Source organism: Macaca mulatta, chromosome 9 (assembly GCF_049350105.2).
Source record: "Macaca mulatta isolate MMU2019108-1 chromosome 9, T2T-MMU8v2.0, whole genome shotgun sequence".
Lineage (NCBI taxonomy): Eukaryota > Metazoa > Chordata > Mammalia > Primates > Cercopithecidae > Macaca > Macaca mulatta.
The window spans coordinates 137,098,202-137,113,656 of record NC_133414.1 but is presented as its reverse complement, the minus strand read 5'-3'; the positions used below and the strand labels follow the sequence as shown (position 1 = coordinate 137,113,656).

General features: G+C 48.0%; 1 protein-coding gene across 48 annotated transcripts in view; it reads left to right on the top strand.

Annotated features, from left to right (window-relative positions):
* Window positions 1-15,455, top strand: part of CTBP2 (C-terminal binding protein 2) — a 173,262-nt gene that overhangs the window by 109,111 nt on the left and 48,696 nt on the right. For 39 of the 48 annotated variants that reach the window (XM_077947855.1, XM_015148418.3, XM_077947823.1 and 36 more), the window contains one exon: window positions 13,030-13,188. The exons of 6 other annotated variants lie outside the window; for them this stretch is intronic. In XM_077947855.1, the coding sequence (XP_077803981.1) occupies window positions 13,131-13,188 (58 nt within the window). In that variant the 5' untranslated portion in view covers window positions 13,030-13,130. Of the gene's footprint in view, window positions 1-6,982; window positions 7,190-13,029; window positions 13,189-15,455 lie in introns of all 48 variants that reach the window. 3 more of the 48 variants (XM_077947828.1, XM_077947836.1, XM_077947832.1) reach the window with 2 other exon arrangements.

The following is a 15,455-nucleotide window of genomic DNA, read 5'->3' as shown; positions in this document are numbered from 1 at the left end:
TTTTAATAAAGCCAGGATTCTGGACAGATTGCTGCCCCTGCACCACAGCCAGGCTTCCTGCCAAGGTGGTCCTGAGCTTGCAGGTCTCAGCAGCATAGACCCCGATCGGTAGGTGTGAGCCTCCCATCTGTTGGCATGTGTTGGCGCGCTCGGGCTGCTGGAAGAAGGTTTCACAGGCCAGGACAGAGATGTGTGTTCTCAGAGTTCTAGAGGCTGGAAGTGTGAGATCAAGGCATCCGCAGGGGTCTTCCTTCCAAGGACTGTGAGAGGTCTGTCTTCCTAGCTTTTAGACGCTGTCTTCACATCGTCTTCCCCGTCTGTGTCTGTGTGTCCAAATGTCCTCCTTTTTATGAGAGGATTGGATTAGAGTTCACTCTAATCACCTGTTTAATTTGATTGCTTTCTGTAATGACCTTATCTTCAAATAAGGTTCCATTCTGAGGTCCTGGAGCTTAGAACTTTAACATAATTGGGGGTCCGTAATTTAACCTGTAACAGTCAGTGTGACCTGTGGGCATTTAATTGAAAAGGTTTTTTTTTCTTTTCTTTTTTGAGATGGAGTCTTGCTCTGTTGTCCAGGCTGGAGTGCAATGGCATGATCCCAGCTTCTCAGCTCACTGCAACCTCCATTCCCTGGGTTCAAGCAATTCTCCTGTCTCAGCTTCCTGAGTAGCTGGGATTATAGGCACCCGCTAATTTTTGTATTTTTAGTAGAGACAGGGTTTCACTGTTGGCCAGGCTGGTCTCGAACTCCTGACCTCAAGTGATCTGCCTGCCTCGGCCTCTCAAAGTGCTGGGATTACTGGCATGAGCTACCACGCCCGGCCTGAAAAGGTATTTTAATTGCTTTGGGGACTTAATGACATCAAGACTATAAATGTTCAGGCTTGGACGGCTAAGGCAGGAAGTACATGAGGAGTGGGCCTCCAGGGACCTGCCTTTCCCTAAGGGTCTTTGTGTACCATTTTCACATAGTGTCTGGGGTGGGGACATAAACTTGGGATCCAGGTTGGACCTTGTTTCCCATTTATTTGTCTGGCTGGGGCTCTGACGTGCACAGTATCCCCATAAAATGTCTCAGAGCAGATTTTTAAATGGCCATTACCTTGTCAAGAATTCTCCAGTGGGATTTCATGTAAAATTAGGATCCCTGATGGTTAGCACGCGGTGAGCTGTAATTCTCCCCACGGGTGATTGTATTCATGGGCGCCATCCACCCTCCTCATCCAAATGTCTCCCCTCTCTAGAGGATTTCAGTGCAGGAGGCTTGTGAGGACCCCAGCTCCTTATGACAAGACTGCAGTTCTCTAGAAGATTCTCATCAGGAGCCTTGCCTACTCCTTCCCAGCAACCTCTTTCCGCTAACTTGTATTTTAGCTATAGCCTGGAACATTCTGAGCTATGGTGAATATTAAAATGGGGTGGTGTACCCATCAGAGACGTGGAGACCGGAACTGGAAGCCACTATGAAACAGGTGAAATGATTCAGGAAGACAACTGAACCCCAGCGATGCCCCACAACGGAAAACAAAAGAGCTCTTTTGAGCCCCGCCCCCACCCCTTTCTTTTCCCGGCATTTGATAGGCAAAGATGAATTTGTGTGACACAGGAGTGTGCCACCCTCCTCCTCCCCATCAGACTCTGCGAGGCGCCGCTCTCCCTTTGGGCGCAATCATGGATACCAAACAAAGCTTTCTTCCCTCTGGGTTTCCGTTACACAACCGTCCTCCACGTGAAAACCGTGTTAAGCAAAATGAGTAGCTGCAAGCTATTTTATTTCATGTTGTTAAATAGCTGTGTATAAGATGAAAATTTTTCTCTTTATGACTCAGGTTGAAAAGATAAGGTCTGGGAAGCGGTGCCTTTGAATCTAGAGACTTTCTGGAGTTAGGGACGTCTGATTTCTACCTATCATTTCCACGGCCTCTCGCAGGAGACAGGGTACCGGTGCCCCCGTGAGGCTGCAGAGCGGCTTCCGGTGATAGAGACGCACTATGGAATGGGAATATCTGTAAGGACCAGCCATAGAGTATCTGCCCTCATAAAGCAAACATACTCCTCTACTCCTGAGGTCTGAGTTGGCTCTCCTGGGTGCCAACCTTTACATGAGTGACACCTTACTTGAAATGAAGGATGGGCTACCCCAGGCGCCTAGAACACTTTTCTCCCACTACATGCCCAAACTCCTGGTGTCCCAGAGGGTTGGCCCCTCAGACGTGGGATTTCGGGAGCTGAGCTGTGCATTGGGGCGGTGGCCACACCGGCCTGGTCACGTCAGGCTGGGCAGAAGAGTTGGAGCGGGTGGCTCAAGAGCCTTGATTTGGTTTGACTCTGTCACCTGGCTGGCATGGAACTTGGAAGGCTGGGTCCCCACTCCTTCAACAGGTCGGCCCCTTTGGAGGGAGCTGTCCTGCTTGTTTTTGAGATAATCTGTCCAGACACTTGGCAGCCCAGCCAGTGTTTGCTTTGATAGCTTATCTCTGCCTGTCCAGCTCGAACCCCCCTTTCCCACCGTCTTCGACCATGCCTGCGGGTCTCCACCTCTCCTTGGCCACCAGGGAGCCCTCGTTCCTTGCTGAAGGTTCCACACTGAAGTGGGTTGTACAGACGAACCTCTTCCGGGAAAGTGAAAGCAAGTCCCACTAAATGTGATTTGGGGCAAGCTTATGAGGTATTTGTGACGTCAGAACCATGAAGAGAAGGTAGAGAGGCACATCCTGGAGGCTGCCTGGGGGAGGCGGCACCGGAGCTCAGGTGGGGACTCCCCAGGATCTGTACGTCTATCCAAAGGCATCCTCTGCCAAGTCAGACCAAGCGTGTGCTGTATCACCCAGTGGCGTCCTGCTGCTGTGGCAGCTGTGGCGGCTTTGAAATGATGGTAAGAAAGTGTCCTGTGACGGTGGGGACTGAATTAGGTACATGTGTCTCCTCTACTGGGGCATTAGTGGGCTACACCAGCCCCTCCTATTCTTCTCCAACCAGAAACTGTCAGGTGCCCTCCCTGTGTGGAGAAGAGGTGGCCAGCATCTTAGAACTTGGTGAATGGGGTGTGTGTGTGTGTGTGAGACCAGGAGGGCAAATTGAGGCCAGAGAGCACATTAATGTGCGTTCTGGCCAGAATCAATTCCTGGGGAAGGTTGGAAAAATCCCCCATTCCCCACTTTCCTTTCTAAATCAGTGTCTACCAGGAAATAAGTTGTATATCTTGAGATCATACTTGTCTCACAGCAAACTGATCCTGGTGTTGAGTCAAATTGAGCAGTCACCTATTGATCAAGTGTGCATAGTGCCCCAGAAACTCTCCTTTGTAATGGAAAGCCTAATGGGCATGTGTGGAGCAGCCCAGCCCGGCTGGCCCGTCCCCAGCACCTTCCTCTCTGTGTGTGTGTTCCGCCTCTACCAAGTTGTTTCCAGTTTTCAACACTGACTGGTTGATATCACCGGGCATAATGGAAAAATCATTTGTCAGGGTGGCCCCTGGCTACCTTGGGTCGGGGACCCCACGCCCTGGGCAGGGAGCCTCCCTGCTTCTTGGCCTGTACCTCAAGTCACTCAGCTGTGAAAGTGGGACCCCCAGCTAGCATCTCGGGAGATAGACAACAGGTAGGGGCTGGCACTGCATTCCCTTTCTCCGGCATATCATGCTCCTGGAAACGAAGCATCTGCTGCTGGAACGGTGAAGCCTTCTGCCTCTTTCACATCCGGAATTTTCGGGGAAATGTAGCGTCTCATCCATGGGACCAGGCCTTCCCTTCTAGGAGTAGCCGATCTTATTTTCTCCAGGTGCTTGTAGAGCTCAAGTTGGGATAGAAATGAGGATGGTGACTCATGGCCAAGAGGCCTCTGGAAGGCCATGCAGGGTGTGCAGTGCCCTCTGCCGGCCAAAGGGCCCCATCGCTGGACACCAGGCCTCCCTTGGGCTGGGCCAGCTCCCAGGACGGGCTGCAGCAGGAAAAGGTCAGCCCACGAGGGTGGTCTCCATTGGTTTTGAGAGCAAGCAGAGACTGCAGAGAGCATGTCCTTATACGAGCATTCTGGACCCTGCAGTGTCAGGAGATGAGTGGGCTGGGATCTCAGAAGGCCCCTAAGGACAGTAGAGTCCCCACAAAATCAGTCGAGGATTCCGGGCCTCTCTGAGGCAAAATCCAAAGGCAAACATCTTAAAAATCTAACCTGAAGACTTTTTTACAAATTCATATCTCATCATTGCAATTTGATAAGTAGCTATTTCCTATAATTGCCTTTATTCGATATTTAAATACAAAGGCAATTCATGTGTTAAGTATAAGCTAAATAATTAAAAGTTACCTTAAGAGGATTAAATCTTCTCCCATTTCATATGCTAACACAGCAATGTTTAACATTATCTCATTAACAGTTTATTATATACGCTATGATACATATAACACAGTGTTTTATCATATAATTACAATTGACAGTTGAATACATAGTCTAATAAATTGTATTAAGTTTTGCATAGGTTTAGCATATAACCTCCAGATTTTTCTCTCCAAGAGGTGTAGCCTGGTGGCTCTTGCTTTTGCAAGTCCTCACGTTCAAAGAACCTTTAGTGGCCATCAGTCCCCATGGCTTTTACACCATACTGGACACAACAGATGCATTGTGTGTGCCCAGTTGTATCACAGGCTGCAGATTTTGCCCTGGCGATTTTAGGGGCACAGGAGTACCCACCTGAATGGCCTTACTTACCATGGCCCAGTGCCCTTCTGCAGGTATGACATGAGAACCTTCCAACGTTCTGGATGCTTTTTCTGCGTGACGTTCAGATATAAACATTCTGGAATCACTTCTTGCACACCGTATGTGACAAAAGATGCATTTTCTGATGGAACCACTTCTGTCTGCATAGAGTTTGAGATCACTAATTTTTTTTCTCTGTTCCACCAGACTTCTCAGCTATAGATCAAAATGTTCATGCCAGAGTACGAAAGAGAAAACTGGAAAAGGAAAAATTAATTTGCATTCCTGATTCCTCATGTCTAAACAGACAGGAATAGAGGTGTCATTTAGTTTGTTTGCTTATTTGCTTTTATCCCTTTTTTTGCTTAGCCTTTAGTACTAAATAACACTATTAAAACGAATATACTGTTTATTTTTAAGGCATATTTGGAAGACAGACAAGTGCTTTTAAAATGTGTGAAAATCCTAAACACAGGAACAGCTCATTTTCTTTAGCAACAAAGACCAACACTTAATTTCCATTATGACACAAATCAAACAACCAATTAGGAAAATCACGAATTCTTTCTGCTCAAATCTTCTGTTCTTGATTATAGCTTTTAGCAAGTGAAAATATTTAGAATTCTGGAGTCTTGCATTTAACATCAGGAAATGTATTTTCGTGTGCTCACAACCCTTAACCAAAGCAGGAGGATTTGCTCAGCTTTCTTGGCCGAAGGAAAGCCTGGGTTTTAGATTTGCTCACCTCCTTCTGTGTGGCAGCCCAGAGCCTCATAGTGTGCCGTCTCCTAGCACTGGCTCCATGTGCTCAGAGACTTTGTGTACGTTTCTTTGAGATTTCTTACCCGGTGCAGCTTATGGGAGCTTCACTTTGAATTTTTTGGTCATTCCAAAGCCCCTAAGAATTTTTGGTGGGAGTTAGATGGACAGAACAGAATTACATATCCACATTCCTTAACCTCATATCCAAATTTTTTTTTTTTTTTTTTTTGAGATAAGAGTCTTACTCTGTAACTCAGGCTGGAGTGCAGTGGCAGGATCTCAGCTGACTACAACCTCCACTTCCTGGGTTCAAGCGATTCTCATGCCTCAGCCTCCCCAGTAGCTGGGATTACAGGCGTGTGCACCACCATGCCCGGCTAATTTTTTGTGTTTTTAGTAGAGACAGGGTTTCACCATGTTGGCCAGGGTGGTCTCGAACTTCTGACCTTATGTGATCCGCCCTCCTTGCCTTCTCAGTGTGCTGGGATTACAGGCATGAGCCACCACGCCTGGCCTTCATATCCAAATTCTAAAATACTCTGATAGCGGCAGAATTTGGCCTGCCCTAAATTGTGGAGTCTATTTTTTATATTCTTTCTTAATCCAGTTGAGTCAGTATGATTATCTATTCTGGCACAGATATTTAGATGGTTGATTTGAGAGTACACCGTAATAGATTATGGAGGCCATGTATTTTTTTTTTTTTTTAAACCCAAGCACTTGTGAATTCTGTAGCGTACCTAGCCTTGGGGTGTCGGAAGTGGGTTGTAGCCCTGTGCTGGCCACAGCTGGGTTGCCTGCATTGCATCAGCCCTAGGGAATTAGAGGGTAGGGCCCTTGGAACTGATGGAGGGCATGTGACCAGGGTGTGACAGTGTCACCCTGGGGTTGGGCTGCTGGGTGCTCCCTGGGGAAATATGAGCTCCCCAGTCTTTCTTTGATGGTAGAACCAGAGTGAAGCTTCAATGTGTATATTAGAAAGGGTCACGGCTGGGTGTGGTGGCTCACGCCTGTAATCCCAGAACTTTGGGAGGCCAAGGGGGGTGGATCACCTGAGGTCAAGAGTTTGAGACCAGCCTGGCCAATGTGGTGAAACCCTGTATCTACTAAAAATGCAAAAAAGGGGTGGGCTTGGTGGTGTGTGCCTGTCATGCCAGCTACTTGGGAGGCTACAGCAGGAGAATCGCTTGAACCCGGGAAGTGGAGGTTGCAGTGAGCCGAGATTTCCTGGGCAACAAAGCGAGAGAATCTGTCTTAAAAAAAAAAAAAAAATAAGAAAGGGTCCTGCTAGTTACCTTAAGGGCATGGGGTATGGGGGCTCTTCTTGGAAAGGGAGATTTTCCTGTATACCATTGTATTGGTAGTATATTGGAAGTCAGACACCCTCTTAATACCCAAAAACATAAAACTAAATTTGCAAAAATTAATAATCAGAAAGCAATAGTCACTTTTGGCCATCATCTTAGTTTGGGCTGCTGTAAGAAAAATACCATCGACCGAGTGACTTTATTTCTCACAGCTCTGGAGCCTGGGAAGTGAAAAACCAACGATCTGGCAGATCCAGGATCTGGGAGGGCCTGCTTGCTGGCTTGTGGACTTCCTGGCTGTGTCCTCACGTGGAGCAGCGAGATCGTCTATTGGGTACTACGGACTGGGTGCTAATCCTGTTTCTGAGGGCAAAGCTTTGCGAATCACCTTCAGAGGCCCAGCACCCAGATACATCACTGTGAGAATTAGGGTTTGAACATCCATGAGTTCAGCATTCAACATGGAAGAATTGTAGGGTCACAAGCATGTGGTCCATAGCAGCCATTCTGAAAATTGGCTCCTCTAAGCTCATTTCCTACCCTAATTTTCTCAAAAAGCTTCATTTCCTTCCTTAAAGTAGTTTTAGTAATTTTGTTATTAACTCTGGTGTTATGGTTGCCATTTAATCAAAGGCTGGGCCAGTGCTTTTTGACCCACTGATCTGATCCCTGACTCCTTGAGGACATTTATTTTGTTATATCTGGTTTTGCCATTGTTTTAAGTTTGAGACAGGCTCGCTAGGTTGCCCAGGCTGGAGTGCAGTAGCTTTATTCACAGGTGGAATCCCGGCACACCACAGCCTCAAGGCTACTGCCCGTCTCAGCCTTCTGAGGAGGGAGACTACAGGCACATGCCACCGTGCCCTGCTTATGTCTGGTTTTTAGTAGTTTTTTCCAAGTGTAGTTTACAAAATAAAATGCTCATCACCTGTTCAGAAGATTCTGCCCAGCTCTCTTCCTAAGAAAGGCATCTGTTGCACAAGTTTGGCTTCTGAAGCTTATGGAATGTGTTCTTGTGAGGTGGCCTGGGCACCTGTCGCTCTATTAACTCCAGATGAAAAGTCAGAGTATTTTCTGGGCAGGTGTCATTGGTGGGCTGGTGTTCTCAAGGCACTGTTAACTGGCACTGAATCTGCAGATGTGCCAATGGCACCGCCCGGACAGGATCCTCGGCTATGCGTGCAAGTGCTGGGTGTCACTGCCACCTAGACTGTTGCTGCCTCCTCATCTTGGCACAGAGGCCACACAGGCTTCTAGCTGAGCCTGCGGGTGCACTGAGAGGCCCTGGAGGCTTCGGTGAAGGAAGCTTTTCAGGAGTGAGTCCTGTCTTTTGGGATCCCAGGCTCAGAAGGGTGGTGGACCTTGTGCATCGATGCGGCTGTCTGCGTTGCTGGGGTCTTTTCTTCCTGCCTCAACCTCTCAAACATGAAATCTACACCCCACTCATACTTAACAATGAAACCTGAGTTCTCCAGAGACACATTCAGAGAACTTTGCCAGAACTTGCTTAACTACGATGATATTAATTTGTGAGCATATTGTGAAACTCGGTCTGCCTTTATTAACAGAATGTTTAAGTAGATTTCCTTGAAAGAATTGAAAGCCATCATCATGTTTAACTGGATTTGAAAGAAATTTCATTTTGAAGAAAGGCACTGTCAGAGGCATGCCTTCTATAAATCCCTTCAGCTGCCTATTCTTGATGAAGACTAGGAAGTGGAGTCAAGAAATCGAGAGGGTCGGCCGGATGCGGTGGCTCACACCTATAATCCCAGCACTTTGGGAGGCTGGGGGAGGGGGGCAGATCACAAGGTCAGGAGATCGAGACCATCCTGGCTAATATGGTGAAACCCCGTCTCTACTAAAAATACAAAAAATTAGCCAGGTGTGGTGGCGGGCGCCTGTAGTCCCAGCTACTCGGGAAGCTGAGGCAGGAGAATGGCGTGAACCCGGGAGGCGGAGCTTGCAGTGAGCTGAGATCACGCCACTGCACTCCAGCCTGGGCTACAGAGCAGACTCTGTCTCAAAAAAAAGAAAAAAAGAAATCGAGAGGGTCTATAAAACTGAGTTAATGGGCTGGGTTTTTGTGCTGTGTAACCTAAGGGCACTTGGTAGAGAACCTCATGATGGCAGCGAGGGAGCTGGTGATGGTCATTGAGTAAAATTAACCTGCCCAGATTTTAGAAATCCTGCCCTTTCTGAATGTGTTGGAGTTTGATAGCCAAGCAAGGGGTTGTAAAATGTGCCGTTTTTCCTTTTTGTTCTCTAATTTCTTAAAAATCTGACATTCTCTGTGATACCTCCACGGAACACATCTTCCATACGTGTCCCCTCTGCAAACCACCAAGTATCTCCAAGTGGCTTTCTTTTCCAAGCCTTGTTCGTCTTCCGAAGGGAGCTGAATGTCCTGACACCAAATATTTCAGCCCTGGATCACAGCCCTCACTTCAAGCAAATAAAATTTGAGGTCCACGTTTCTGATCTTTGGTTGGGGTTTGGCCTGTGACTCCCCAAAACTTCCCTTTTGGGGGGGGGCAGTGTTTCTTCTTGTGAGGTTTGGCTTCAGGGCACTCTTCTTCCTTTTGAAAAGATACAGCTTTCCTGTTGACCGTGAACTTCACTGAGGTTTACCTCCCAGCCTCAGCCAGAAGGGAGTGAGTGTTCCCTGCCGGGTTAGTGTGCAAGAGGGTGTCAGAGGAAAGGCAGGAGCAGCTCGCAGAGACCTGCGGGCTCCTACCCAGTGCTTTTGTGTACATTCTCACTGGTTGGTCTTCACTGCCACTTTGGGACATCACAGTGACATCCCATTCTACAAACAAGGAGCCTGAGTCTTTAGAACAGCTCATCCAAGCTCATTCCACAAGCAGGGTCTAGAACTCCCCACCCACAGTTCCGCCACTAACATGGTTTGAGGAGCCATTTCAGCAGAAGTGGAATAGTGAAACACATTCCCCCTACTTTTTTTCCTTCCTCCCATGTTGTTTGGTGTTTTTTGGGGGGGGAAATTGATTTATGAGTGGAAACTGGTTTAAAATAAAGGCAGAGGCTGGTTTTTGTAGCAGGCATCACCAAGAGAGCTGTGATGATGTCAGGGAGCCCAGAGCCAGTGTGGACCGGGGGTGCTGGCTTGTTTAGCATGGAGACCAGCTGGAGTCCGCTGTGTGCAGCTCAGCTCCAAGGAGGGCCTGTGGCTGTCATTGGAAGATGGTTGTGGTAATTAAGTCCTCGTAAATGGCTTGCTCCTTGGGAGGGCTAAGGAGGAAAATGTCACATTTCATACATTCTTGTTGCAAAAGAAATATCGGGGGAGGGGATTCAGGCTACACAAATCAATGGTCACTGCCCAGACCAGACCCAGAGGCTGGTGGCCTTGGGAGCCAAGATGGCCAGCGCTAAACGTGGGTCGGTGCCACTGGCCAGGGTGTGCAAAAAGGAACCCACAGAAGGGCCAGAACAGAGGGTGACCCCCCCCTTTCCCCCCACCCCCCCAAAAAGCCAGACATGGGAGTCAGCCTCTTTTTTTTTTTAATAGTAGAATGTTGGCGTTTGTGGAAGCTGATGGCTGATCTTTCCTTTGATTGCATGATTGAAATTCTACTTATCAATTTTTCAGGAAGCCATCTAATTATACAAATTAAAATTCAAAGGAAAGCAAAAAGAATGATTACGCCTCACTTGGGGATTGGGGGAGGAGGGTGTGAAACCCGCCTTGCCTCAGACTATAATGCTGTCATTTTTCATCTCCGAGGTCTTCACAAAAATTAACTAATTAATTCTTTTCCCCCCTTGGATGATGCAGCTGATGTGGAATTCTGTTTTTACAATAGAGTTGAGGGGGAGCCAGACTGCAGTTTGGCCATCAGAGCTTGGGCCTGAGCAAATGACAATTGCTGGCCTGAGCCTCCGTGGTCAACCTCACCTGGAGTCACTTGTGGGTGGGGGACATGGACAGAAGCCCAGATTGATAGGTTTGGCCCCTCGCCCCACCTCCAGTAACTCTCAAGTTGGCTACAGTTAGGGACTCTTTTTTTGTGTGGTTGCCTTTCAGAAAGGCCAGCACTGGCCAGGTGCAGTGGCTTACGCCTGTAATCCCAGCACTTTGGGAGGCTGAGGGGGTGGATCACTTGAGTTCAGAAGTTCGAGACCAGCCCAGGCAACATGGTGAAACCCCATCTCTTCAAAAAATACAAAAATTAGCCAGGCATGTTGGCACATGCCTGTAGTACCAGGTATTAAGGAGGCTGAGGTGGGAGGATTGCTTGAGCCTGGGAGGTTGAGGCTGCAGTGAGCCATGAGCTTGTCCCTGCATTCCAGCCTGAGTGAAGAGCAGACCCTGTCTCACCAAAAATAAAAAAGCCAACACTAGCAAAACTAGTTTTTAAAATATATCCATATGGATCTGCTCAAAGGTAACCCCACACATTCTAGGACAACCTTCATCTCCTGACGGATCAGATATGGTCATTCCCCGTTTTGGGGGAACTTCCCAATCGTTGAAGGGGTTTGGTATCTCAGGGATGTTACATTAATTATTTATATGATTGGAAATTGTGCTTTTTCCTAGCTCTTTTATTGAAAATCACGTAATTATCGCCATAAATCTTTCGGATGCCTTTTTAGCCTCGTTGCTGGGAAATTAGCCATTCACTTACAGAAACCTGGTAGACCTGAGTCTGACCTTTTGATAAAGTAACTCTTAATGTTTTGCATAACTGATGGTCGTACATCATCATCCTCATTTCTACCCCTTGGGCCTCACTTTTGTCTTCCATCTCTCCTCTTTCTTTCCACTGAGAACCCCTTTTTCTGTGTGTGTGTGTATGTGGTTGTGGTGATGTTCTTAAAATAAGACTGATTTAATTGTGTTCCTTGGGGGAAAAAAAAAAACACAGAAGACAATAGAGTGGGCCTTAAATGTTGTGCTTCCCAACTGAGATTCTTCAAGCCTTTTTTTTTATTTTCCCAAGACAGAGTCTTGCTCTGTCACCAGGTTGGAGTACAGTGGTATGACCTCAGCTCACCGCAGCCTCCACCTTCCAGATTCAAATGATTCTTTTGCCTCAGCCTCCCGAGTAGCTGGGATTACAGGTGCCTGCCACCATACCCAGCTAATTTTTGTATTTTTAGTAGAGACAGGATTTTACCATGTTGGCCAGGCTGGTCTCGAACTCCTGACCTCAGATAATCCGCCTGCCTCGGCCTCCCAGACTGCTGGGCTTATAGGCATGAGCCACTGCGCCTGGCCAAGATTCACCAAGCCTTCTTTAATCAATGTAAAGAATGCAGTTCCAGAGCAGTGACTCAAAAGCTGGGATACTGGGGACAGCAGTTAATGATCTGGACCTCACCTGGCACATTGGTGATAGTCAGAGGCTTCCAAAGTGCTCAGATCCTGACCCTTCCAGAAGGAGGATGGGCAGCAGCTCCTCTTCCCCGGGCCTCAGTCAGGTCTCCCTCTAAGGAATCCCACATACCCCAAACTACGTGGGAAACCCTTTCTTGCCTCCTCCATCTGCCTCACCTCTGTCTGAAACGTCATGGGGATGCTTACACTCTCTCCATAAGAAATACTTCAGCCCGTATAGGTGGGACCCAGTGTCAAGGCCAGCAGCCTGGGACCCTGCCCTTGCTGGTGCTGACTGCAGTCCCCTCCAGCGGCAAGGAAGGTTCAGGAAGGTGGCACCGGACGAACGTTGGTTAGGAGCTGCTGGGGCTTCCCACCCGCGTTCTCACGTGATAGGGTCAGGATTTTGTGTTGTGCTGAGCTGTGGCTTTGACCCCTGTCCCCTGCGCTGCTGTTTTGGAAAGCGTTGTTGTAACTCAAAGGCCTTGGCAGAGCCCCTCAAGTTGCCGCAGTGGATGTCTGCATCTCAGTGCGAGTGCATCCGGGGCAGGTCCAACTGGCTGTCACTTGGTCTCTGCCACTGGAACACAATTTATTATACTTCAAATTGGTCAGTAAATTGGCATTTATAGCCTTAAAGTTAAAAGCAAGAGGTCTGTTGGAATTTGCTGCTTCCAGAAATAACTGACGATTGTCTCGTGTGCATTCACTTGCTTTCTATTATGAGATGATAAGCAGGAGGCGGCTGAGATGCACTTGGGACAACCACCATTCCCATGTTTTGAGAAGAGAGCAAGTCCCATGAGTCCGGACGGCAGGTTCCCTTATAGAAAGTAGCAGTTAAGTCCCCAATGAGCTGTTGTGCTGTGCCCGGAGGGTCTCCAGAGAGTAAGGATTCTTTTCTCCTTGTTTCAGGGTTCATAGTGGCGTCATGCACGCAGACTCCTGCGAGTTCCCTTAAGTTCTTAGAGGACTGCTTTGCCTTTTGATCTGAGAGTTGCAAAGTTCCATAAAGAATGGCCCTTGTGGATAAGCACAAAGTCAAGAGACAGCGATTGGACAGAATTTGTGAAGGTAAGAGCGTGTTTGGCGGTTTTACCAAACATACCTAGTCCCTCACTCAAATCTTGCTGGCTGCTCCCTTGAGTTGGCTGTGCCACCCCCGCAAGCCAGAGTCCCTCCTGCGATTCCAACACCGCACAGCATCGGCACCCTCTGCTGGGTGCCCTTGGCCATGGGCCTGGCCTTGGCTTAGGACAAGGCCTGGCTTCTGGGGCGGGGTTGGGGACTAGGAGGACAGTTTCAGGGCTGGTGGGCCCTGAGGTCCATGTCTTCCGTGTATTATGCATATGAAAGATGATGTTGATTAGGACCATCTTTTTTCACTTCCTGAAATCTCAGGACTTTACCTGTTTTGGATTAAGATATTTACGATGCTGAATTCCCTGATGTTATGAGATTCCTGAAGAGCCCAGCATTGCCCCTCGTGGTGTGTTCATGTCCCTGGTATCTTTGGAAATGTCTGGAAGTGTTCTATTCGTGAAAAGAAAAATAAACATAATTAAAATCTAATGGAAACCTGGGGACAAAACTCTGAAGCGTTGATTAAGCACTGTACTCTCCCAGATAGTGGGTGGTAAGGAACCACCGTGTGGATCTGGGTTTGGGGGTGAGTGCGCCTGCCAGACGGGGGGGTCGGTGCTACAGGGCTGCTCTTTGCTCAGGGTGATTGCTGGTACTGCCCTACAGGGTGGCTCTCGGAGGGAAGCGAAGGTGGCTCCGCAGCCCCTCTGCACCCCTTCACGCACACGCAGTAGCTGAGCACCAGTTTGCAGACAGGAATATGCAACCCACAGGCCTTCCCCTGCAGCTGCCCCATATGGAATTATCCGTCCTATAAGTAGATGTGGCTCAAGCCACACGGGGTGGGGACATCGTAGACATTCTGCTGAGTGACTCCACGGCCCCACAGAACTCTGCGCTGCAAGATCACAAAAGCACTGACATTCCGGTTGTTCAGTATAAGGAGTTTGACGTTAAAGGGGTTTTTTAAAGTAAACATTCGTGAACTATAAAAACCTACAGAGAGGTTGGTAGGATAGTACAGTGAACACCAATATGCCATTCAGTTTTCCAGATTTCTTGGAGGGGAGATAGAAATAGAGATATACATATAAATAGACACGTGTGTGAGTAGGTGATGGATTTTCTTCCAGAACCATCTGAAAAAATGCAGGGGCAGCCCTTTACTCTGGAGTACCTATGGCATGGCACCTTTTATCCAATTTCCTACACCCTCCCAATACTGGAAGGAACCCCAGGAATCTAACCTCAAAACAGTATTGTCTAATACAGGATGCATATCCGCATTTCCCCCATGTCTCTGCCTGTGCAATAGGTAAGGGTCATGCTTTGTGTTCAGTTGTTACATCTCTCTAGTCTCCTTAGTCTAAAATTATCCCCTGGGCTTTTTGACTTTCAGAGACACTGGACTTACTGAAGAGCCCAGGCCCCATTGATTTGTAGGCTATTCCACAGTATGGGTTCTCCCGATTGTATGGGGAGTTGTAAAATTTACTCTTGACTTCCAGTGTAAAGGTGCTCGATTGAGGTTACTGAGTACTTGCTTCTGGAACATGCTCATGATTCAGCTTTCCAGGGTTAGTAGCAGGAATGCCTCTGGAGCTGATTCCACCCGCTTCCCCCGGGATTCTCCGGGGGTGTTGCATCAGAAGCTAGAATGGGATTGAAAAGCCAGCCGCGTTTCCTCTGTGTTTCCATGGCTATATAAACCTGACTCGGGCAAAAGCATTGTCTGCTTGCAGACCCTCTGTCCCACCCCGACAGGTGCTGAAGGATGGTTCACCAACCTTCCCACCCTCTTCATGTGTAATAGGAAATTTTCAGCCAATTTTTTATAACAGAAGTTTGCGTTACCTTGCACATGTGTAGTGTTCCAGATACATTTGCAGTTATATTGTTTAAATTTCTCAGTGACCACTATCCACGCAGACAGGCCAAAATGCAGTTACTCCAATGTGGGTCGCCATCTATTTGTCAGCTCCCTGGGCATCTCATTAAGCACTCACAGTTGGTCCCGGGTGCTTTGTTGGTGCTCCTCCTGTGTATAAGCTGACTTAGTCCTTGTGGCAGCTGTTATGGGTCAGGACAGGTGCACCCATCTCACAGGTGCTGCCAGAGAGGTGCTGAGCAGTGGGCAGTTTGCACCCAGGAACCTGGGCAGTCTGTTTTTCTCTGTTTGGCCTTCTCTCATATCAGCTCCTTGGATTCAGCTCTTTCTTCCACCTGAAGGCCTTGAACATGTAACACACACACACACA